Source organism: Temnothorax longispinosus, chromosome 5, assembly GCF_030848805.1.
Source record: "Temnothorax longispinosus isolate EJ_2023e chromosome 5, Tlon_JGU_v1, whole genome shotgun sequence".
Classification (NCBI taxonomy): Eukaryota; Metazoa; Arthropoda; class Insecta; order Hymenoptera; family Formicidae; genus Temnothorax; species Temnothorax longispinosus.
The window spans coordinates 1,777,302-1,803,026 of NC_092362.1; the positions used below are offsets into that span (position 1 = coordinate 1,777,302).

Sequence of the window (25,725 nt, forward strand, 5' to 3'; positions counted from 1 at the left end):
TTCGTCAAAGCCATATGTCACATCCTAAACGAGTCTTGTAATTCGTATGGCAGCAGTGCCAGTGTCGCGTGAGAAAATTAACGGCGGTCTTCGCGATGTCTCGTTTAAAATGACGAATATTATTGAATGCATATTTTCATACTTCCTTCATTTTTATATAATATAATGCGTATATATTAAATTTATATGCTATTATATATTTCTTTTTATAATTACAAATGAATGACTTAGGTAGAGTAACCATGAAAATATAATTTAAAACATTTTTAACCAATATGGATCATTCTTTAATCATATGAAATCAAATAAATAAGGAAAATTTTTAATCGTCATTGTGCAGAAATTTGTATCAACACAAAGCTTTTATTTGCATTTTACAGAGTACCTATATCACATTTTATGAGTAATCAAATTACATTCAAATGAATAATTGTATCCATAATATTTCAAAATTATCCTAACATTTATAAACATCAAAATAATTGTATGGGTACGGGCAATTCATTGGCATATAAATGTATATAATGTATGTAAATTCGATACTTTATAAGCCCTACAATATAAATTGTTTGATTAAAATAAAGCTATTTTTATTGTGATTTATTCTTCTACTCGTAAAGCACGTATTGTAATATTTTTCCGTGGTTATGAATAATTCCACGAAATAAAAATATTACAATTTATTAAACATTTAAATGTATTATCATACTATCGAAATATACCGACGCCCTATTACCAAGCCCCTGTATTAAGCCTTCCCCCTTTCTTAGCTATAAATCATTTTATCCGGAATTTAACGTTGTTCACTCGCTATTATGCGCTCTCTGTTCAATACCTACGAATGAGGACGCTTCGTGAAGTACGTTCCGTGGGAGCATGAACAGCCTTGGGCCGCCAGAACATTAATTTGTAGCATATTTACACTGTCAAGATACGTCTCTGCGTATATCGTCGGTGATTCCCCAATAATGCGAGCCCGATTAGGCACGCTACATTAGACACTCCGTTTTCTACGCTCCGTCGACGGTAAATGCTCGGCCTGCGAGAGCGGCCGAAGGGTGCTTGGAAAGCCGGAAACAAGCAAAAACACGCGCGCGTGAAAAAAAAGACGTGTATTTATACAGTCGGCAGACAAACGCGTAAAGGTTTAATTGTGCGAGAACAGCGGGAGTTCGCTTAGATACGGTTTTTACGACGCAGTCGTGTCGCGGCAGCCGTTTACCATCGAATATACTTCTTGAGAAAACGAACAATCCGACGGAGCTCGGAGAATCGGTTACAAATTAGTCACCGGCGCGTTTCGTTTCCTCGGAAATAAGCATACTTCGGTCATTCAGCGAAATACTCTTGCGCCTTAATGAGGATTTTGCGTCATTGCGCGACCGTGATGCTCGAGTCTCGGTAATCGCCGATCTTAGGAAGAGGATTTACGTAACGCGATATCCTGCAATTGCCTGCCGATCCGCCACTGCATAATTGCATCTTTGGCACGAACAATTTAAGCGCGGTCGCGACGTTCGACGAATTGCATCTTTGGCACGAACGTTTGGCGCCTGCTATACGGTACGGCTGAATCATTATTCCGTGAGGCACGAAATACGGCACAGGAAAGGGTGACATCATTAAAACTCTCTCTCTCTCATTTATCCATTACACAATTAATCTCACGTTGCTTTCAATAAACAATTACACCAAATGACAGAGATAAACATTTTTAAACATTTTAGCGTCGCGATGATAAAAGGAGCCCTAAGAACAAAGACAGTGATCGGGGGAGAGACCCGTCACAGTTTCGCAGGGCTGAAAGGGGCAACAAGGATTTTAATGAATCTCAATGAGGCTCTTGCGCTCTTTGTTTGCGCTGGGATTTAGCCGTTGAGGGTGACAGAATTCGAAATTACTTTAGCGCTGATGTGCTGGCTGCAACGGGCCATAACGGGGTGCATTTTAGAGCGAACACTTCGCTCATCGTAACAGGCGCGAGATAATGTCATTCATGAGCATTCATCATACCCTCCACTAAGCTATTCACGGCGAATCATTATTAGAGCGAACCTTTGTTCAGCGCGAAAGTAAGTGTACTCTCCAGGAAGTAACAAACGTTGTAGTACGCATATATTACTCTCGTTTCTGTTTGGTAATCACATATTGAAATCGCACACTTCTAGACATATTAAAAGATAAATTGACTCGGCAAATAAATCTCAGAAATTTATATACATATAATAGCTTGTGTTTCTCAGAAGATAGAATTAATTAGTAATGTAAAATTCTTATTTGTCAATTTCTTCCATTAACAATCTTATTTACATATAATGGTCGTTTATTTATATTAGTTAGAAGTATCCATGAATCTCGCGATATTGATCTCAGGAAGCAATTAAAATCACTGGTCCGAATCCTTCGAGAAAGGTATTACTTGCTTCTTCGAGACCATCTTTGTTACGCTTTACGAGTCGGAGGCCATTCCAATTTTCTACAATAATGATTGTCATCACTATATATACATCCGCTTTGAGTATTTATCCCTTCCTTGAAACAACTTGTACAGTGACAGAAGTATTTTATGGAAAATCAGTGTCGCCTGTGTATTGGCGAAAGAACGATGAAAATGCAAACGAGAATAATTCTCGCCGGGTGTTTTGCGATCATAATGTTTAACAATTTTGGTACAGCTGGTGTCGAAGTTTCGTCAAAGATCGATTTCGATTCTAATGAAAATGAAGAGACATTAGCCAACCCAACCTTGAGCACGACTATAAATCCAAGAAAATCTATTAGTCCACCGGAATCAATTTTGCGTGCACCTAAATCATCGACATTCATCTGGGATCATGGAAGCGAGCTCGTAAAAGCAAGTGAACCGAGAAAAAGAAGGATCTATCCATCGTGCGTGAGTAACAGACGTCATAAAAAAATAATTACCCTGCAGTTTCGCAAGTTGCGAGTTGATATTCAGTTTTGTACAAGATAAATAACACGAATGTTTTAAAGTTGCATCCATTTAGTAGTTATAACGTGTAAGTCACTTAGACATTAGACTTGTGCATTATGGCTATTTGGTTCTTCAAGAAAATAGCAATGTCACAAAGTATAGTTGATTTGATAGCTTTACACTTTACATATATCCATAAAATAAAACAAAAAGTAATAGATAAAGTGTAGATTAATTATGCAATAAAAAATAATTCTAAAATTAGATTTAACTTAATGTAACGCTTATGTTTAATTTAAACTAATTTTCTATTTTTATAGTTAAAATATTCGTATTTGCATTATATAAATTGTATAAGTTATGAAGTTAAATCAATAATTAGATATTAATCGTTTTTATCTTGAAGGCTATGGAAAATAAAATTAAGAAATAATGCAATTCACTTGATCAACGAAGTCCAAAAAATATGCAATGGAATTGACAAATTAGAATATTCGTCAAGAATAATATTAATTCAAGTCTGTATTGCGCGATCATATATTAATGCTACATATAAGCATTAAATTAAATTCAGTTTAAATCCAAAATTAAAATTAAATTAAAGCATTTAATATAATTTAAAAAGAAAATTATTTTTGTATTCGCATAATCTATTATTCATCTTTTAATTTTATGTATATCAAATGTAGAACCATTAAGCTATCAAATCAGCTACTTTGCAACGTTACAATTTCCTCGACTAACCAGTCGTGAATATTTATTACTAATACAGTGCATATGTTTTGAATATGCTCAAGATTAGTGCAATTTCGTGTGTTAATTTATGTGTGAAATATTCATATATATATATATATATATATATATATATATATATATATATATATATATATAATATCGAGTATATAAATTTTATAAGTTAAAAATTCATCATTAAAATAATTTGATAAAATAAATAATTAACCACATTAAAATAGACGTTAAACTAACGAATGAATGTGCTGTTAGATAATTATAAGACCCAATTTTATTTCTTTATTTTAACGTTGTCTTATATTTAACACATTTAAATAATTTTCTGTATTAAGAACTCTTATAGAATCCCGACCAAATATTATAAAAATTAATTATTTTATTTATATCAAATATTATCTCATTATTATACAAGAAAGATAATTATCATACAATATATCGATATTAAAAACTATTGCAGCTCTCTTTTAAGATAATGCGACAATTAACTCGTATTTTTTTGCAGGATGATTCGGCAAAACAACAAAAAATAATCAATAATATTCAAGTCGTTGTGAACAGTAACGATAGCATACCAAACGAAGATTCTTGCGAACATGGTATATGTAATGTATCCGTTTCTTCGAAATCGGATGAAAATGGAAATATCATCACCGAGGTGCATCTCAGCATTATCACGAAAGCAAAACCGAACATTAAGATCGATGATGTCCCGGTAATCAATGGTTTTCGAGGTATTAATGAGGATAAGCAACCTGTTTTTCATTCAATAAATTCGCCACGTTCAATGCATATGCATTTTCATCGCAACAATATTCCACAGGTGATAAAGTTTGTTATATAAGATGTCTTACTGTATACTGCATGAGAATTAATATTATAGTGATTAAAACTTATTTTTGACGATCTATAATTTGCGTTTAAATTTTAGGTAGAAGTTTATTTATATACCATTTAAATACATTGTTTATTTTAAAATATTTAGTTTATTTTATATGGATATGTATTTTGTGATTTTTCGAATATTTTTTACAGCACATAAAATTCTAAACAGAATTTTATCTTTTTAACAGTTTGACACAAATTATATAAATCATCTAAAGTAAGTTTAAAAAATTTCTTGTAATACTTCATTAGCTAAAAAGTGTATTTTTTTCCTATCGTAATAGATTCAAACTACTTATCAAGGATATGGTGAGCCTTGGTATGGACGGACATTTCGACGGCCACAAATATATTGGAATTATCATTTTGGAGATCACGGTAACGTGGGATTTCGGGATCATAAAACATGGCCGCGAGATAAACCTATAGTCGATGATAAGATTGAACCACCGCTTAGTAAGACCAAACCCAGCGACGATACAACATTATAAAATAATTTATTAAATTGTAAAGTTTTTGTGATGTAAATATTGCTATACAAAATAATATTGGATCGTGTTATTAAGAACAATTTAATTGTCACGTAATAAAATTAAAAAATCATTGTAAAAGCGTCAAGAGTTTAATTTATGCATTACATAATAGATACAACAATATGAATATATTAAAGCAAGTAATTAAATGTAGAATAGTCGTCAAGAGAGTGTTATATGCATTCGATATTACTCAAATAGAATATAACACTAACGCAAGAAAGCTTATTGAGATTTTTAAATATGTATCACAAGCGATTCTTGCTCGCGAACGGATAGTAAAAAAATTATTAACAATTATAGAAAATCATATAAAAGTCATAACTTTAATTTTATAAAGAGAATCTATTAGTTCTAAGAAACTTGAGTATTTGTCTGGCAATCTTAAGGAAATATTTGAGTCAAAATTTTGAAAATCCTCTGTCGCAATCTTATTTTTGTAACAATTTTGAATTTTGAATTATAAAACTTTATCATTATCATGATAACACCATATATAGCACGATAGTAAATTAATGATTATAAAAATAGGCACAATCATGGCCGTAATTTAATTAATCGTGCACAGTGCGGTAAGAAACTCTCCCATTATCATTAACGCCAGTAACAGACGACTTATGATTAATCGGCTTGCCGTCCGGGCCGGTCTGGCTGGAGGAACTAGAACTAGCGAATACTCCGAAACTGTTACCCGATGGCGGAGGAAGATCATCAGCGAATCTGGACTCTATTCCTGGAGCAGCCTATGATGGCGAGATCGCCGGTAATAAAGACTATATTCAGAAGACTGCAATCTGATTGTGTGCAAAATGAAGCGTGTTAACTGGACAAGTTCTGTATTGCCGTTTTTTGGTGCTGTAACAACTCAAAGCGTAAAACTTACAGGACTGATCTGGCCAGTTTGGAAACCACCGTATGGGCCTAAGCCGATGCTGGCACTCGCCACCTGCGGTACGCCGCCACCGTAAGGATTCCCGTAATTTCCGTAATTTCCGTAATTTCCGTAATTAGGATCGTTGGCTAAACGATTGTGGAGATCCATATTGCTGTACAACATAAATTCCTGTTTACAATGTGCTTTACGAATCTATATGAATGACAACTTGCAATCGCATTTCAAAAGAATAATTATAAATATTGGATGCAAATGCTTTTCCTTAGTCTGCAAAATCACGGACGATTCTTAAAGCAAAATGATACTCGGGAAGAAACATCACCGAAAGCGTAAACAGCATAAAGTACAAAATTTTAGTAATCAATTATAGAAATAAGGCTGTTTTGATTATATAAAACTCTTAGATAAAAAGTTTTACTTTAAATTTAAAATAATTCAATAAAAAATGTTCTTTGCACACTTGTTAATAAAAACAATCTAGAAGGACTCATTTAGACAGGAAAGAGATCTACTTTAATTGTGTAATAAACATGAAAAAAATCTCTGATGTATTAAATGTTAAAACAATACTGAGATTGTATAAGAGCAATTTTAAATGTAAATAATTTTACAAATATAACTTCGGGAAATTCCACTCGACTTACAATAGTTATGCTTCGAAGTGTAAAGATCAGTCATTTGCAACTTATATTACTTGGAGACTTACGCCTGATGTTGCGCCTCGATCTGCGCCTGAATTTGTTTAATCATGTCAAAAGTGGGGTCATTGAAATTAGGAAATTGCCCTGGGTTAAAGTATCCGGGTCCTGCGTTGTTATACAACGGATCTGCGAAAAATAGAGTACATGATAAGATACAAATAACGACATCTATATATACAGCGTGAAAATCATGCATTTACATGCGATTATATTCAGTTATAAATCACATAAGTTTACATAGACTATCTAAGTATAAGTATACCTAAATAAATAAATAAATAAATAAATAAATACATAAATGAATAAAAAAATAAATAAATAAATATATAAATACACGCATACAAATAAATATATATACATATACATATATATATAAATGTACAAACGCACGCGTATATAAATAAATAAATATATAAACGTCGAAAACTATTATCATCGACATTAGTCGTTTTACATAAAATACAATTCGGTTTGACAGAATATCATGCATTTAAAAAAAAAGCATAATATCAACACGACTTCGCCAAACAAATTTTGAAATACGTAATAACGTAATTCTAATATCTCTCCTTTGCCTTTGATATCCAATTGGTTTCATTTTTCTGCCGATCTTTTACAAACATCGAGAAACGTCTAAACCACAGCATGCAACCCCAATTCATTCATTATCCTCCAAAATTCTGAGTCAGTCTTCGTCCTTGGATTTTTGGGTTCATGCTCGTACCTCCGCCGAAGTTCTGGTTTGGCGAGTTATCCCTGTTTGGTGGATTATTCTGGTTCGGTGAGTTATCCTGAAATCCTCCTCGACTACCGAAAGATGGATCTCCCGTCGGTGATCCCGGCGTGGGATATGACGGTGTGGGGTATGCCGGCGTAGGATATCCTGGTGTGGGATATCCCGGGGTAGGATATGGTCCCATTGGATATCCCATTCCTGGATATCCAAAACTTCCGGTGGACGCGCCTGCGCCTGCGGACGCGTATCCTGGCCCGTTGTTTGTCCACGCATAGTTTGGATTATAACCTGGTATAGAGTTGAATCCTGGATAACCAAAATAGGGATCGAAACCTGGACCGCCAAAGCCGTATCCAGGAGCGCCAAAGTATGGTCCGGGAGTTGGCCCTTTGTCCTTAGATGGTCCAGGTTTCTTAGTGGAATCTTCGGGTTCGGGTTCGTCAATGTTCGAACGTGATTGAATGTTGTTTGGTTTCTTCGGCTCGGGCGTTGGTTTCGTGTTTTCTGAAGTTGTCGTGCTAGGCGTAGAAGTGGATGGGGTTGTTGGAGTAGTAACGGAAGTGGATGTGGGAGTACTGGTGGAAGTGGTGGTTGGCGTAGTCGTGGGAGACGTCGCCTCTGTGGTAGTGGTTGGTTCGGTGGTTGTAGGTGTTGTTGGAGGTGTGGTCGATGATGGCGTGGTTGATGAAGGTGTGGTTGATGAAGGTGTGGTTGATGATGATGTGGTCGATGATGGTGTGGTTGTGGGATCTGTTGTCGAGGAGGTCGTTGTAGTTGCTTGATTGGTGGTACTCTCACCATTCGAATCATCGATTGCTCGCTTCAACCTGGACATCGCGGCGAGACTGGCCGACGGTCTATCGTCGCGTAGTCCTCCATCTTCGAGAAGAAATGAAAACAAAAGAGCAAGTCTTTAACGAGATACTTTGTTGCTACTGAGATGAAACTCGTATGGTTGATGATTCTCGGCTACTGGTTGAAATAGCATTGTTAGTTGTAACATATGCCTTGTGACCATATCTCGGAATTCCATCACCAAAGACACGCAACAATATGCCAGATGTGTTACTAGTCACATTATAATGCTTAACATAACAGATAATGGATAACACTTAATAAATGTATTACTAATCACAATATTGCGCAAATAGTAATGTTTAATAAAGGTAATGGTGGTGCTTAGATATACAACTTATAAAATACTGTATAACATAAAACGTTTTATAGGGACATAAATATTATCGGAAAAACGATAGTTAAAAGTCATTGATATAAAATATACGACAATTGAAATCCTGGTTCTTTAGTCCAGAATCTTAAACTGCTTACAATATTATCCATCGGTCTATTAAATTATAAAAAAATTGTTAATTAAAATAAATTTTGTAAACAAATTATGTTATCGCTTATTTCTCTTCAGCAAAACGTATAAGTAAAGAATGAATAATAATTAAATTATGCGCGATACGTGACATTAATCGTGAGATATTGAAGTTCTACAGTCACGTTAATTTGATAAACCACGTACTTAAGGCATTTCTTTTTCGATAACATCCTGGCGTTCAAGATCACGCCCGAAAAGTAAATTGATTTTTATGCAATACGTTTTATCTTATCATCTCATCCTATATATTTATTAGTATTATATTTAAATATACCTATTAAAATACTTTTAACTTACCTTTCTGTTATTCTATTATCTCTACTATACACACATATTAAATTTTCATTTTATATTACAAAATGTGTTTCATTCCTCCTGTTTAAACAGAAGTAAGCACATTTTGATAAATCAATTAGCGCCGTATATTTTATATATTTATCAACATGATAGGAATAAGGACTCATGCACAATGAGAAAAATATAAGGAAGGAGGAATTAAACATAGAGAGAATTCCGTCTTGAAAAGAGAGGAAAGACCGTGTCTTGAAAAAAATGCGACTATGAATTCTCTCTATGTTAAATTCCTTGTTCCTTATTTCTCTCATTGTGCATGAGCCCTAATCGTGTCGTGCGCGAGAGATTATGAGAAGATAGTGAAAAGAAAGTATCTTCTCATGAGTCAAGGTGAAGAACGAAATGAGGTCACGGTCTGCGAGCGTCAAATTATTTTCATTTGGCTAGCAGTTGTGTGAGCGGTTACGCATATGTTTATATGCGCAGGCGAGCATGCTGCATCATGGGACATCAATCTTGGTTATCATGATTAATATCGCTTATGCTTTTAAAAATCGCGATAATTTATTCTTTTCTTTTTTCAAATAAAGAAATATTGTTAATATTAATGAATATAACTAGTTTAAAAAAAAAAGGAAAAAAACTAAATGTGTGTAAATTGTATCACGCAAATTAACATATTTGCATAAATTATCGTAAATTATTATAAATTGTCACAAACTACTGGAAAATGCTTGTTTAGTGACCTATCGATGAGTCATCAGAATGTCTTTGCAAAGATTTTTAGCAAGATTTTAGACTGTTTGCAGAAAAATTAACGTCGTAAATAAAAAATTATCATCTCGCGCCGCGGCGTCATTCATTTTTCAAAGTATCTCTTCTACAATCGTAATTTCTGAATGTTTATGTAGAAAGAGAATGTCAGCAGCCTGATAGCAAACCTGCTCTTCGGCGTTGATTAAAATCATAAAATTATATCCGCGTGTTATCGAATTCGTCGATGGAATTTTGCCGCGTTTGCTAATCTCGCAATTATCCTGAAATTCCCGCGCACCGTCAGCTATTTCTACTTAAATGCACGACGTTGCCATTATGTAACTTAACATTAGCTTTAATTTTTATCAACCTTGATGTATGCAACATGCAATGTCTTTTGAATAATTTTATTGGTTAACGATTAGTAGTGCAGAACTAACTCGAATTTATTTACATATCGTATTGCACATCTGTTTGTATAAAACACTAAAAAGATTACCTGATAAAAATGGTTGAAAATAAGAAAAAAAAAAGTGTTATTACGCATCGAATTTATGATTCTTTTAAACTGCGATGAATATATTGCTTCCTAGTATGTAATTTATTTTTTGTTCTCATAAATGTTAGTATACTTGCTCTAGTAGCTAACATTTATAAGTTAAAGAAAGTATATTCTCACACAAAAATATTTAAATATGAGCTTGTAATTTAATTGTGAATCTTAATTGCGGAAAACAATTAATGTCAGAGTGTTTAAGGTATTCGAACATACAATATCACGTTAGTAAACAAGTAGAACACTGTTAAATTCGCTCATGAGTAAAAAAATAAAGCTTCACGATTGCTACTCACTTCCATAAGGATAACCATAAGGATAACCATAAGGATAACCAAAGGCGGATCGGGCCTCCGTAAAGGATCCTAGGACAGCAATGAAAGCAACCAGCGCGAAGATCCTAATATCCATCTTTCTGATTGTATCGTCGATCAGTCGGCGAAGTAAGTCAACGAGGAAAAACTGAGAAATACTAATGCTTATGTATATTACTTGTTATTTATATATCACCACAGTATATCGCGTAAAGACCGAATGATCCTGATGTTGTCGCCGTCTGCGAAAGAATGACTGACTCAGCTGATGCCGCGATCATCTTATATAGCATTCACTCGTATCGGCACTTTATTACCTCCTAGCGTTATTCTTCTTTGCGTTAGTGCGTTCACGCGAGAACTTCAAAAGAAATCCTTGTTACAGCAAGATTACTATGTAATGCAATTTATTATCGTCATTTTGGTAAAAATTTCCGAATAAAATAATTTCTCTATTTTATCATTTTATATTGCATTAAATAATAAAATATAAATATCTTTAAGGTATGGTTGTAAGGTATTGACGTATTTACTATCGTCTTCTTGTGTTGAAATTTTTTATATAGCTTTCGATTAAAAAAATGGATTATTAAAACTTATTTGTAAAAAATAAAAACCAAAAGATTTTTCTCATCTTATAGTTTGCAAATTACCCATATAAGTCAGTAAATTGCTATAAAAAATTTATCTTTTGTTCTTAAATAATAACATTTTTCATAGATATGCCAATATTTTAAATTACAAATTTGTTTAGTAAGCAAGATCGATTAATAACATTTATGTTTCTTTGTTTCTTTGTTTGATCGTTCCGCGTCTTTTCAATTTGAGATATTTGCTGCGAATCTGCTTAGCTTAATAGAATGAAATTGCTCAGACCTTGACAGTGATCTTGTTCCCAGTATTATACCACGCAGCCCCAATTCTTGTTAAACTGTTTTTATTTGGGAAAAACACATGTTTTCAGTTCTATAACTTGCACCGCGATAACCCTGCGATAACAGCAGCGTAAGTAGGAAATAATCTTGGACGGCGGAAACGTTACTGTTGATTATCGATATGTAATTGCAGGATACATTCAATATCGGAATGATACGTTCAACAATGTACTGTAAAGGATTTTTCCATGTTGAGAAACCAGAACGTTAATTATATAGTTTTTCATTCACACGAGCTTTTAACGTGCACTTGCACTTATGAGACTCAAGTTATTGTGTCCATACGGAATTGCAACAAATTAGAGAAGCGAGGTATTTTTCCACAGTGTTTGTAGATATATTTGTTTCATAGTTACACGGAATACATCAGAGAATATATATTTACTTTTATTTATAGATTATTTCATCAACATAGAATTTATTTTTCTATAATTTAAGATTTATTATTATTTCTTAATTTTTAGAACCCGTTCTGACGACTTTCTAAATGATGTACAACGTGTTTCATCACGTAATGCCTATCCCGGAAAGCTTTTATTTTTCAATTATGTATATCTCGGACGCTATTAATACTGATCGAAATAATCGATATGTTTTTCAATTTATTCCTTAGTCCTTACGATTGAAAGGAAACACAATAGATATTATCCAGACTTAGACAGTAAGTGTTGCTACTTAAAATATCTTTAATATCTCTTTAAGATATAAGAATATATTTCTCCGTGACCTATCACATTCTGCATAATCTGATTACAAGTAAGCTTCCTTTAACTGTGAAATCCATTGTACACTGCGTATATATATTCATCGCCATCAATCATTCATTTTTTCAGTGGTCGATATTTCATCCAATATCGCCATTAACAGCGACAATTTGCGCGTAATTGTTTTATAAATAATAATAGCCTGTCATTGGATGATCGCGGCCGGTTTCCACATCCTGCTAGATGTGATAATCGATCCAGGATAATCGCAAACGACTCCGTCGTTCTCTGATCCCCTTAAACCCGCGCCCGAAGCTCAAACGTGCATTTTCCAATCAATCGATCAGGGTAATCCAACAAACGATTGATTATCGGCTAGCAGCTAACAAATTAGTACCCTCTCAGTTACATTCGCGGAACTTCTATGCGCAGTAGCGTCTCATTCAAACGAATTATGGTCAGCATGAGTAAAATGTCTTAAATGCGATAAACCGCCTTTTACCCACGATATTGTTGCTCGTTAGTCACGGCCCAACGTGACTCAGGCGTACATATCTTTTAAATAAGTGATAAAAATATTCCATTCTGTTCGATGGTGCAACGGAGAAATGTTAAAAAATCGAAATGTTAACGTTAATACCGCGACAAGCTGATATTATTCAAATTACAGAGAAATTTGTATTTTTGTTTATAATATTATTACATTGATACATAAAGACGAATCTCTCTGTATATAATGTTACGGAGTTATTTTCTATTTCCGAAAAGGACAAGTGTGCATAATGTCTTTCCTATATTTATCTCTTTCAAAAGTAAAATTGTTAATCATGTAATAAAAATAAAATTAGGCTTCTCTTGAACAGATACTCTTAATTCGCGCAACAACCTTATTTATAATTTGTTGAGTTTTGAATAAATAAAAGCCTAGACATCCGAAAATCTTTCCCAACATTTTTCAATTGCTCGTAGCCTTGCTAGGTAAACTAAACTTTTTTCTTTTTTAAATAATAGAATGACGCGCCTGCTCGGGAAATACCCATCACGGAACTTGATTACCTTCTACGCAATAATCTGACAGCTGCTTTGCTCCTTCCTGACCGCCCCATTGTTTTCGAAAGTAAGATTCGTCTTCGAGTAAAGCAAGCGTGATTACTATGGCCAAATGCGCATATATTTTGTATGTGGATTCTGTTTAAAGTCTAATCTGTTTAAAGTCAAATTCTATGCAAAATTAAATTTATATAAAAGATGTACCAATATAAAATGTTTGCAAATTAAAACTATTGGAGAATGCAATCATAAAGTACTTTTAATGAATTGTGTAAAGCAATCTGTGCTTATAAATTACAAAACATTACAAAGTAGAAGAAAATCCTGTACCGATTCATAATAAATACCGGAATATATAATTATTAATAAAAAGTATTCCCCTCGAAAATAGCAACGATTCATATTCATCAATAATGATTTCTATTAACTATAATCCAAAGCACAAATTAAGAAATGCGCAGTTGCATTCCACAAAATAATGTTGGCCTTATATCTGTGTTTCAAGTTCATGACAAAACAAAACATGTTTAACCTTTGATCACCTGACTCATTGTCAGTAAATATTTCGTATAGCCTTCTATTTAGATTTTATGACTCGTTATGCATTATTAATGACAGAAAGACGTGCCATTCTTTTTCTAAAGATCATCGACCTCAGCATATTCAGCCATTCTGACACAATGATTAGCATTCAAATAATTCACATAACTTTCTTTTACGGATACACTTAATTACGAGTAATCGATCGAAAAAACGAGTTCGTGTGTAATGCAATCAAAGATTACGTCAAAGAATTTAAATGCATTACAATTTTCTTTCCCGGATATTCGCCGCTGGCAGTGACGAATGTTTACGAAAAATGCAAGTTTCGTTACGCGAAACGTTTCGTAACAGATTCATTGTATATTATTCATTGTATACTTCTCAGTAATATACATACAATTCACGAGACGCGTTTTCACGGGATTTATCTGTTGCGCAGCAAACAGAGAATGACTGTGTACATTCGTTTTTCTCATTATTCATAGGAAATTTTTAAAGACTGGAATTTTTATGAGCTTTCAGAAATTCTGGTAAGTGGTAAAAATATTCTTAATACTTTTTGGACCATTAGTGGATAACGTTTTATCTCTTTATCATGGTAATGTACTTATACATGCAAAGAAGTAACAAGAGTGGACCATTACCTTAGACAAAATATCTGGAGCTGATAGTAAAACTTATATTTGTTTGTTGATAGTGCGAGATTTCCAACCTTATATAAGTTGTGAGCACCTAAGAAAACTCAGTCAAGTCTGTGTCTTGCTTAAGTACTAACTTCTACTTAGGTACTTGTCGTTCGAGAAATTCGTCAATCGAAATCATGAAGTGGTTTCTATTAGTGGCAATATTTGCCGTTGCGCAACATCAAGGGGTAACAGGTAACAGCTAATATATTTTGTTGTACTTTTTCTGTCGTGATATATTACTCTATAATCTTTTGTATAATATAAATTATTTATTAAAAAATAGGCATGGTAAATTAATTGCTCACCGCTCTAAAGGACTGAAATAATTTAAAATTCATGTGATTGTTCAAATATCGTTTAAACAACTAAAAATTTGCGCGGTTGTTTATTAATATATAAGTAAAATATTATAAACACAAGATAATTTACGTCAAAAAAGATTGTGTTTGAAGTTAAGCCCCCCACGAGGTGTCAGGAATATTTTCATATCTAATGCATGAATATTGTGTGAATCACACGAGTAACATCATAGATAAACAAAACGCAGAACGTAAGATATCGTATGCATTTTTGATAAACCGCAGATAAAGAGAATGCCGACAGATAAGTAATCGATTACGCATATGAGTATGATAATTATTAATTCTCGTGATTTATACGACTATATTGATAAATCAGAATAGTAATGTATCCGCTAAATATTCCGCGAGAAATGCCGCAAGCGGGAATATCTTTAATTAATCGTTAATTCTCTTCCTTGTATTAAAACAATGATATCTATTGTGCATACGAAATCCGATAAATAAAATCAAATAAAAATAATTTATATCCCGGAGCACAAAGAAAAAGAAGAAAACAAAATTTTGTGAAAAACACTGTAAAACAGTAAAAATATAAAATTTAATGTGATAACGATTGATAAAACATGTATATGATTTTCTTCAACCTTTTAACTCATTTTACATGATCTATAAAATGATCTATAAGATCAATTTTTCAAGATAGAATTCTACTTAACACGCCGTGTATTTTATTATATATAAGTGTATCTTAATACATGTTTTATATATGACATATTTATTCTAATGTACATATTTATTCTAATAATTCATATACATGTACATATTTATTCTAATAATTCAAATATTTTTTATACGAGTAACGGCGAGAAAGCCACGTAAAATAAACAGAATTGAGTTATTTTATTTAATTCATCTTGAATTCTGACGTTAATTATAGATTACCTAAAAATGGCTATAAATTATGTAAACTATTAAAATTAATATAATTAATGGCTTCTTGTGTCGATTGTGTCTAATAACAATTGTTGGTTTTTATAGTTTCATACACATGTCTGAGCTATATTTAAGCTGCATCTTTTTTCTTATATTGCATAAACGACATTGCTGACCAATAATGCATTAAATATGGTTCGTAATGTATAAAATGCTATAATGCATAAAATCTTAATTATAACGCCACTGTCACACAGCTCAATATTATACGAATAATAATGATATTTTAAAAATTACATTTTGTTTTCTTGACAAATTTTTGATAAATCTTTGGTAAATTTTTAATGTATCTTCATTAGATAAAATTTAATAGAGATGTACATATTTTAGTAGTACATATTTCCTTTTTTATTTACAAAGAAAATAAAAATTAATATAAATATGTATCGTAATGTAGGTTTTCCCCGAGATGTCTTCGGAGTCTCCGACCACGTAGAAAAGATTGAAAGGAATCGTGAAGAAACCTATACACTTGAAGATATAAAAACGAAATTAGAAGACTTGACCAAATCCCGTCCAAATTCATTAAAGAACGCGCAAGCGACCGGATTTGTTCCACTTGACAAACAATTTGCTGCATTTAATATTCCAATTTTGTCTAAAGCTGTCGATGATATATCAAACGTATTGGGACGCCTTAAATCCAGTTACGAACAGAAGATCTTGAGTTGGGAAAATACCGTCAAAAGTAAGTTTTTGAAATGTATAGGGTAACTGGGGGGAATATGCCACTCGTTATATTTGACAAAGCTACGGCTAGGAGCGTTGTTGTAAATACTGTGAAATTGTTAAAAATATTATATCTGACGTTTTGCCAAAGTTTTACTTACTTCCTGTCAGTATTATAGTTTTTATGGGGTAAGTACAATATGACAAGTATGACAACGTGCTGCTTAGAATTTTCTTAGTGTTTGATTGAAATTGTAATAAAAATATTCTTTTACATGTTTTTAGACAAGAATGCCCTTCTAAAGTTAAATTACTATACATTTTTGTATATATGGCATATTACCCCCACATGGGAGTAATATGCCACTTTTGCAACACTTTTGTATTTCTTTCTTTTTAATAGTAAAGAATCAAAATATTTCATTAGAACCACATATAAATAACAGATAAAAGAAGGAAAAAAAGACCAGTATGCCTTTATACCTCAAAAAGAAAAAGAAATAGGAAAAAAAATCAAATTTTTCTTAAGTATGGCATATTCCCCCGAGTTACCCTACTGTTAGAAAATTTGTGTTAAATATAACATAAATCACATGTCCAAAACGGTCCACTCAAATTTTTGTGTCAGTTTAACATAATATGGATGTATTAAATGGTAACATTGATACTATGTTAAAATATTTTAACAGAAAGGAAATGTTATTCTGATCGTAATTTGAGGTTAATTATGTGTACAATTAACATAATTTTTATGTTAAAGTTAAGATTGTAAGATAAAATCAACATTCTTCTTCTGTAAATTTTTATTCTTACTTCTGTTATAAAGTAAAGTCAACACTCTTTTTCTGTAATTTTTAACACATTTAATAAATACGTTTAAATTGTGTTACTTTAACATATTTTTTAGATTATTTTAATAATTTTACATTTTAAATTTGTAAAGTTCAATTAACATAAAAAGCACATGTTAAATCTACACACGTATATGTTGATTATTTTACACAAAAATTTGAACAAGGATCTTTTTTAACACAACTACAAAAATTTTCCATAGGTACGCAATACTATAAAAGATATATCTATCTACTATGAGTTCATTCTAGCACGGAAAGAACAGTTTTGCTGAAGTATCTAAAAATTTAGCTAGATACAGATCTGAAAATAATTTTGTTGCACCATCAAAATAATTATAGTAGATCGCTGAAGTATATGATGATAATCCTCTAAAAAATTTTTGACATTTTAACAATCAGTTTGAGTGTTCTACATAATTATTTTGATGGTGCAACAAAATTATCTTCAGATCTGTATCTAGCTAAATCACGAGCATCATTCGTCCTTGTTTAACATTTGTTTTAAACGACAAGAATCAAATGATCTAAGAGGGTTGCGAGCGTGAAATGGAACACACTTTATACATGAACAGGCACATAATAATTAAGAATTTGCTTTAATAGGCAAATATGAACATCTAAAAGATCTTGTTACAAAAGGCAAGGCTACAAAAGATCAATCGGGACTTGAGAATGTCGCATCAAGCAATAAAACACAAGTAAATACACCTCAAACAGCCTCTACACTGGACGAATCGGAAGTCAATCAGCAATCGAATATATTTGGTCGTTCCTTAAACATCCCATTAGTTGCTTCCATTCAGAGTTACTTATCTGACAAAATAGAAAACATAAAATTGAGTTACCAACGGATAAAAGAGATGACATATTTGCAAAATGTCATCGACAGTAAGTTTTTGAAATTTATACATAATGCCATAATAAAAAGTATATCTATATGTACTATATGAATGGATACACGATAATTTGCTTTATTGTAGATGCAAAATATTATATTGATGTTCTTAAGAACAAGTTAAACAAGAATACAAAAGATCAATCGACACTTGAAAACATCGCATCAGACGATAAAACGCAAGAAAATGCAACTCAAACAATCTCTATACTGGACGAATTAGTTAATCAGCAACCTACTCCAGGTGAAAATGACAACAAGAAAGAGGAGTCTGAAGTTGACAAAGAAATCGAAGGTAAGTTTTTGAAAGGTATACATTATGCTATAATAAAAGATATATATCTATATTCACTATATACGAATAGGTACATACATGATAATTGAACATTTGCTTTATTCTAAATCTAAAAAATCTTGTTACAGAGGACAAAGATCAATTGACACCTGAAAATACCGTATCAGGTGACAAAACGCAAGTAGATGAAACTCAAACAGCCTCTACCCTGGACGAATCAGTAGTTAATCAGCAACCTACTCCAGGTGAAAATGACAACAAGAAAGAGGAATCTGAAGCTGACGAAGAAATCAGGGGAAGGTTTTTGAGAGGTATACATTATGCTATAATAAAAGATATATATCTATATCCACTATATACGAATAGGTACATGATAATTGAACATTTGCTTTATTCTAAATCTAAAAAATCATGTTACAGAAACCAAAAATCAATTGACACCTAAAAACACCGTATCAGGTGACAAAACGCAAGTAAATGAAATTCAAACAGCCTCTACACTGGACGAATCAGTAGTTACTCAGCAACCTAAGACTGTTAGAGTGCCGCTATATAGAGATTGGGGACGTAGAGGTCCGCTACATAGTGCGCCGGTATATAGAGGCTTAGTTTACACCGATTACTTGATACGCGTAATAAATAATAGTAAATAACTAGTAAATAAGTCTGATTATTGGCTGATCAGTTCAAATAGACTATTTGATATGCGTATCAAGAGATCGGTGTATATAAACTAAGCCAGAGTGCCGCTATATAGAGATATAATATACAGATATGTGAAAGATAAAAGTGACAACAAGGAAGAGAAGTCCGAAGATAACGAAGAACCATGGACATCTGAGAGTGCATCAAGTATATATTAAAACACAAGAAGATAAAACTCAAATACGACCTACGTCTACAGATGAATTGGAAATTGGAAAAGAATAAAAATCCTAAAATCGATTAAGATTTTTCTGTGACGAGAAGAGCTTGCAAGAAAGGGCTAAAGTTAAATTGCCAATAATTCTTCATTCGATAAAACATAAAAACACTGAGTAGTAAGGAAAACGGTCAGACGGGAGAATAAAAAATGTTGGCCAAAAATAAAAGAACGTTAACAGTTATGTTTCAATAAAATAGAATGTTCCGAACAATCAAAATTGTCGAAAAAACGATGAGAACAAAAAAGTAAAGCGTGACTGAACAAGAAAAACATAAGGAATATAATAAAACTTTAATCTTTAATAAATCATTAATAAATCTGCCACAAGATCATAAGAAAATGTATTAACTTACTATTCTTACTTCAATGTTCATGTTTAGAAATGTTATTCAACAGTTCTTTTCTCAATTTAGTTTTGCGGGCCATGGTTGTTTAAATACTTATTAAGTTTTGCTTTTTTTATATAATATAATATGTAACGTCGAATTAATAAAATAATTCGCATGATTATTGTATTCTTTTAACCTTAATCATAATCGATACTGTGGGGTTGCGTAAAATCGCTCGTAGTAAGCTCTGAAAGCCAATATATATATTATCGTCATAAAAGAAATTGTTGTATTGTCATTAAAAAAAATTGTTTCAAATTAAATATGTCCATGAGATTTAATTATAATTCATTTCTATGTACGCTAAATAATTCAAAAAGTTTACTGATCGCTGATATCTGGTAGCTTAAGTCATTGAGAATCACATTTCTGCTTCGTGATTCGCGTCACCGCGCAACGATTCAGTAAGAAGAATTACGCAAATAAACGCGTCCTGCATCTTAATAACGAATCTAAGGTCGTGCGTGGTTATAGAAAAAGGGCAGGGCGATGGCACGATCAAGTCAGAACGCTCTCAGACATGGCGAAGAGCATCGATAGCGTTCTTTTACTAACGTTCGCGCTGTTGTTCGTACGGGCAGGTGAGAGAAATATTTCTGAAAAATGGAAATACAAGTGTAAGCTGCGTTTAAAGATATGGAGAATGTCAACAAGAAAGAATTTGTGATAAGTGCGAGTATATCATAATTGCGAGTGTTGCTAACTGAAAAGATTCTTTTTGAACTCGTTAGGTGTGTCATGATATAGTGCATGTTACGAGATTCATGGAATTTTTATTATTTCATCATAATGGACGATAGTGATGTTAGCACCGAATTCTAAGATTCTTAAAAACAAAACAAAATTATTGATCTCGTCATATTTTCTACTTTCTATGACGCTAGTTCAATAATATATAATAATATATTATTAATATATAATTGAATAAATTATTGTTGGGGCATAATTTAACTTCAATGAACTGTGATGGTTTGATTCATTTACAAATTTCAAATATAAAATAAGATTTACTCAGATTTATCTTACATAGTGCAACTGTGTTACAAGTGATTAATATTGTCTTTAGTCTTTACTTTTGAAATTTGCAATCAATTTTCATAATATTGAATAGTTCATTTAAATAGAGTTTTTAGTCTTGGATATTGGTATCAACTAATTAATGCAATTCAGAATTATTTAAATCGAATTGTACAAATTTAATAGAACGCACATCAATTATGTTTATCCATATAAAAGTGTTACGATCTGGAGATTTACAAAAATTTTGTGTACGTATATATACATATATATTTCAATGTCAATCTTCTCATAAGTGATGCAAGTATACATAAATCTATTTTTTCCTATCACCTCCTGGATTTCTAGATACTTGAACAAACGTTTTTCATTGAACAGACGAACACGAGCGATGGAATACGCCGCCAGAACTAACGCCCGAGTCAGTCAAGATCTTAAACAATGAGGAACCTCAGACACGTCTCTTTTCTTTCGTCCCCACGGCGACTGTCAGTTTAAACGCAGGGAATAATAATGCGCACTCCGTCAGTCTCGGTGCGAGTCTCGATGGCATTAGCCTTTCGGAAAGTAACACTTACAATCATCCTACGGGGTATGGGCTTGATGGGTGTGTATATAAAATAATGTAGTGTAATTTAAAATTCGTTTGTAATTGCATTCAAAAAAGGAAAATCCAAATAATTACAAACACATGAAAAAAAACTCAAAGATAATTATAAATTATATATTTCTTTATATATATAATACGTCTAGAACATATAATAAATCTATTTTGTTAAAAATACTAGCGTATTTCCTTTGATTATTTTTCGATTATTCAGAGAATGTTTATATTTTTTCCCTAATATATATTGTATATTAGGCATATATAAAAAGACAGTTGCTTTTCAGATCTTCCGTAAGCAAATCAGCGACTGTTTCCGCGGGATTATCAGGAATTTCTACCGCAAGTGCGGAAGCTCATAGTAACGGTAACAATGCCAAGACCGAAAGTCATTCGTTTAGCTTTGGTCAAGCAACTGCAACTTCTTTCGGAACGATTGAAAATGGACAAACGATTACCGGCGCTATATCTTCCGCTGGTAGCTCGCAATCCTCTACAACTGGTGGTAACCGTAGACAATTCTCGCAAACTGGTGCCGTCAATGCGCGATATCCCTATTGGCCAACATGGAGCAACATTGGTCCAAACAATGGGCACAACGGTGAGAGTAATTACCAATTACATTTTTATTTGATTATTGCTCAGTTTTCGCATTATTAAAAAATTAATTATCGACGTTTATTTTGTCATGGTAATGATCAAGGATTAAAATTATTATTTTAGATCAACGTTTTAATCGGCCAACATTGACTGTTTCGAAACCGTGCGATGAAACTCGACCGACGTTGAACATCGATGCGCCCGACGCATTCAGGCGAGAACAAAACCCAACGATTCATATCTACAAATGGCGACCGAATCACAGGGTTTCCCGACCAAGTTTCTCGATTGAACATCAGCTGAACGATTCTAGAAATGGTCAAATTCATGGATCGACGAGTCTTCAAATCGAAAGCAAAGATTCTAAACAGGGATATTCCGACGGTGATTTAATTTCTGATCTCGCGCAAACTGTTGGTGAATTGCTTGACATTGTATGATAAGTGTAAAAATAAAAAGCTATACATATTTACAAAATTTATTTTACGGCAAATTTTATTTATTAAATATTTTCTTATTTGTTGCAGCCAATCAAAAAAGTTGGCCATAATATTTCGATTCTTCTTTAATAGTTAATTACAAAGTTAATCTAAATTTGAAGATAGTATTTTTGGAAATACAACTATAATTTTTTAAAAATTTCGATAATTAAATGCGTATCACTTTTCATAATGACAGTATTAATTGACGGTAGCAATTCACGCGCGCGCGCGAGAGAGAGAGAGATTTAAGTGACGCAATTTATTATTTCTTTTACTTAAAAATTTCTTGTCTCATCGTGGTTCCAGGAAATTGATTCGCGTAAAGATAAGTTGTAATAAGATATGAATCTCGCTCGAAGTAAGTGAGGTTAAAAGGGTTAAAAGAGAATAACGCGGTATTAAGAATTTGGTTAATATGAGAAACTTCATAAGCTTTCGATTATGACATCCTGTAGAGATATAGTAAATATTGAAAAACATTACATTAAATAATTAAATACACGAGAAATTAATACAAAAAATAATAAAAAATTGCTCTACTTCTGCAGCTATATCTATAATATATTTTTATTGTAAAATATTTATCTCATAAATGTGCTCATTATTTATTAGACACTAAATGACTAATAATTCATTTATTCAAAGAAAATAAGCTCGACAAAATATTAATTGGTATAACGATTGGCATAAACTTTTTTACATGTATTTCTCGCGTCATTTGACTTCAGTTTCCTATTTCATAAAAGCTTCAGCGGTGAAGGTCAGCGCTGAAGATTTCTGAAAGTCCAGATGTCTTTTAATTAAGAAATATAAATAAAAAATGAGCTCTTACTTTCACAATTTTATCTCAAATACCTCTATATCAGATATATATGTTTCTTTTACTTTTTATTCTTAAATTGAATTAGTGTATATTTAACTTTTATTTTTTCTTAAATGTGTATCTTGGATTATTTCTTGTAAAAATATATATACATATTATACATAGATGTATATAATATTTAAGTGTATGTGTATGTTCGCAGTGTGCTGAGCTGTGTGGGTCCCTGGATTTGCTAAGCCCAAATGATTGCAAATGATTGTGTAAATCAGTCATCCCTGTGGGATTGTAGGTCAAGATATGATCTTGAACTTAGCGCGACATCTTTGAAATAACTGATGGCTTGAATAACTTATGGAACAACCAAAGTCTGTCTTATCGACAACTTTAATCAATTTTAGCAATAGTATCAGCAGACGGTACGTGAGTTAGAGTGACAAATAAATGAAAGGCATGAATTAGATATTAATGAATTGATTATTAAAATTTGGCTTTATTAATCTTTTAGAAAAGATAAAAATGTATCTTTTTTTTTTCAAATAAGCAAAATAATGTACTGATAATAATATACTGCAAAAAGATTTTTCTAGTCAGCAAAGACTTGTAATATTTATTTAAGAACCGTTTAAATATATCATCTTTTTTAATAATGACAAATACCTCTCATTTATTCCTCAAATTATTTTTCAATTAGGATAATTTTTAGTTAGTTTTTCGACAAATTATAATACTGAACGTACTAATCCATTATTTCCTTAACTCGTAAATCATCAAAACACACTAAAGACAGCAATTAATCACACACGGATTTAAAAAATAGCACTCATCTTTCTATGAATTCAATTTCTCGGAAATTTTGCGCGAAGGAGAAACATTGGAATACGTATATACATATAGATAGAAAAACTTTACAAATCAGAAACAAATCTAAATCGAATTCTGTGTATCAAATAAATGCCCATCTATCAATTTAATTCATCTCCCTTAAAAGTACAATAAATCTATAAAAATCGTACAATTAATCAAGGGATACGAGACGGATAGATCAAAGCGCTATCGGTGAAAGCAACATCGAATCTATGGTATTTGTGAAGCCTGAAATACTCGCCGATGCTATTCAAGGTCTCAGCACTGACTCACCGATCGTCTCAGTTTGACTCACAAAAAGCCACGGCGAAAATAATTATCGTGAAACCGGTCGGACATTATCCGCGAGAGATTCGATTATTTATACTCTACAATTAACGAAGAACGAACTGACATTTGTCTTGTGTTAGGGGCATAAGATTGAAGCTATCGCGTACCAATAGATTTTTATTTGATAATAACGCATCGGTTAATAATACTGTGGCATAATGTCAGGCGTATATATAATAAAGATCACATAACGACCGGCGATAACCAACTTCTCTTTTTTTAAAGAACTTCATAAAGTTATCAATAAATGACAGCATGGAATAATTAATTTGCTAATGGTTAAGGAGGAAAATCCTCAGCGTTATAGTACGCAATTAATTTTTTAAAATTATATACGATAATTGTATACATGTGCTCATGACCAATTATGCATCAATATATTCATTATCGTTTAATTGTTCCAATATTCGGGAAACTTAGGTATTTCTTGAACATTAATGTTTTTTTTTCATAAATTAAATAAATCAATGTACATTTTATATTAAGTAAAATTTAAAAAATGGTTTAATTTTGAAATATATCTACCACTTTTAAAAACACTTTAATCTTTATAAGATAGCAGTTTAGGTTATACTAGACATTTCTTTGTAGATAAAAATCTTTGCAAAAATGTACATATACATATGTACACTTCAAATAATTACTGCAATAACAAGTCTGTTGCTAGTCTACAATAACCATCCACCTCTAATTATCTGGCTTTTATGACTTTTTTATATGGTCGTTAAATCAGTATGCAGTCGTCGATATTAGTTCAAATCGTGAGAATAATCTATAAACAAGCGCATATGCATAATAATGATATTTTTTAACTTTTTCGAAGCAATCATGGTTTCGAGATTCACGCATTTTTATATATCGTAAATAGCAATTACGTAGATTTGCGTAGTTGCGGTGTTGCATATATAACTGCAATGATCTACGTCACATAAATCATAGCTATAAATTAATTATGCGATGATACATGTGTTAACAATATTCATTCTTTATGCATTTAGGAATATAGAATACCGCATTATTACTCGA

General features: G+C 32.2%; 4 protein-coding genes across 6 annotated transcripts; 3 read left to right on the top strand and 1 right to left on the bottom strand.

The window, feature by feature from the left end:
- Positions 1 to 2,532: 2,532 nt before the first annotated feature.
- Positions 2,533 to 5,329, top strand: LOC139812530 (uncharacterized). Its single transcript, XM_071777381.1, has 3 exons — positions 2,533 to 2,893; positions 4,191 to 4,508; positions 4,855 to 5,329. Exons 1-3 carry the CDS (start codon positions 2,567 to 2,569, stop codon positions 5,059 to 5,061), a joined length of 852 nt encoding a protein of 283 aa, XP_071633482.1. The 5' UTR covers positions 2,533 to 2,566; the 3' UTR covers positions 5,062 to 5,329.
- On the bottom strand, positions 5,171 to 10,986 carry LOC139812526 (uncharacterized). 2 transcript variants are annotated; one of them, XM_071777376.1, is made up of 5 exons: positions 10,722 to 10,984; positions 7,424 to 8,314; positions 6,705 to 6,825; positions 5,987 to 6,149; positions 5,171 to 5,846 (listed from the first exon to the last, which is right to left on the bottom strand). In XM_071777376.1, the coding sequence occupies exons 1-5, from the start codon at positions 10,834 to 10,836 to the stop codon at positions 5,658 to 5,660; spliced, it is 1,479 nt and encodes a 492-aa protein (XP_071633477.1). In that variant the 5' UTR covers positions 10,837 to 10,984; the 3' UTR covers positions 5,171 to 5,657. The 2 variants fall into 2 exon arrangements, with proteins under 2 accessions (XP_071633477.1, XP_071633478.1); XM_071777377.1 differs by having other exon boundaries at positions 5,717 to 5,897; positions 10,722 to 10,986.
- A 158-nt stretch (positions 10,987 to 11,144) lies between these two features.
- LOC139812528 (uncharacterized) lies at positions 11,145 to 20,222 on the top strand. Its single transcript, XM_071777378.1, has 6 exons — positions 11,145 to 14,849; positions 16,350 to 16,640; positions 18,079 to 18,363; positions 18,456 to 18,665; positions 18,794 to 18,976; positions 19,086 to 20,222. Exons 1-6 carry the CDS (start codon positions 14,792 to 14,794, stop codon positions 19,316 to 19,318), a joined length of 1,260 nt encoding a protein of 419 aa, XP_071633479.1. The 5' UTR covers positions 11,145 to 14,791; the 3' UTR covers positions 19,319 to 20,222.
- Positions 20,223 to 20,437: 215 nt separating this feature from the next.
- Positions 20,438 to 23,967, top strand: LOC139812529 (uncharacterized). 2 transcript variants are annotated; one of them, XM_071777380.1, is made up of 5 exons: positions 20,438 to 20,560; positions 21,375 to 21,603; positions 21,888 to 22,201; positions 22,324 to 22,584; positions 23,708 to 23,967. In XM_071777380.1, exons 1-5 carry the CDS (start codon positions 20,500 to 20,502, stop codon positions 23,713 to 23,715), a joined length of 873 nt encoding a protein of 290 aa, XP_071633481.1. In that variant the 5' UTR covers positions 20,438 to 20,499; the 3' UTR covers positions 23,716 to 23,967. The 2 variants fall into 2 exon arrangements, with proteins under 2 accessions (XP_071633481.1, XP_071633480.1); XM_071777379.1 differs by lacking the exon at positions 23,708 to 23,967 and having other exon boundaries at positions 22,324 to 22,655.
- Positions 23,968 to 25,725: the final 1,758 nt, after the last annotated feature.

Coding starts and splice junctions, on each gene's coding strand:
- LOC139812530 (XM_071777381.1), top strand. CDS start 2,567: ATGGAAAATCAGTGTCGCCTGTGTATTGGCGAAAGAACGATGAAAATG. Junction 2,894..4,190: donor GAAGGATCTATCCATCGTGC/GTGAGTAACAGA, acceptor ATTTTTTTGCAG/GATGATTCGGCAAAACAACA. Junction 4,509..4,854: donor ATCGCAACAATATTCCACAG/GTGATAAAGTTT, acceptor CTATCGTAATAG/ATTCAAACTACTTATCAAGG.
- LOC139812526 (XM_071777376.1), bottom strand. CDS start 10,836: ATGGATATTAGGATCTTCGCGCTGGTTGCTTTCATTGCTGTCCTAGGA. Junction 8,315..10,721: donor TTATGGTTATCCTTATGGAA/GTGAGTAGCAAT, acceptor TTCTTCTCGAAG/ATGGAGGACTACGCGACGAT. Junction 5,847..5,986: donor AAACTGGCCAGATCAGTCCT/GTAAGTTTTACG, acceptor TCGCCATCATAG/GCTGCTCCAGGAATAGAGTC.
- LOC139812529 (XM_071777379.1), top strand. CDS start 20,500: ATGGCGAAGAGCATCGATAGCGTTCTTTTACTAACGTTCGCGCTGTTG. Junction 20,561..21,374: donor GCTGTTGTTCGTACGGGCAG/GTGAGAGAAATA, acceptor TTCATTGAACAG/ACGAACACGAGCGATGGAAT. Junction 22,202..22,323: donor TCCAAACAATGGGCACAACG/GTGAGAGTAATT, acceptor TTATTATTTTAG/ATCAACGTTTTAATCGGCCA.
- LOC139812528 (XM_071777378.1), top strand. CDS start 14,792: ATGAAGTGGTTTCTATTAGTGGCAATATTTGCCGTTGCGCAACATCAA. Junction 14,850..16,349: donor GCAACATCAAGGGGTAACAG/GTAACAGCTAAT, acceptor ATCGTAATGTAG/GTTTTCCCCGAGATGTCTTC. Junction 18,977..19,085: donor CAGGGGAAGGTTTTTGAGAG/GTATACATTATG, acceptor ATCATGTTACAG/AAACCAAAAATCAATTGACA.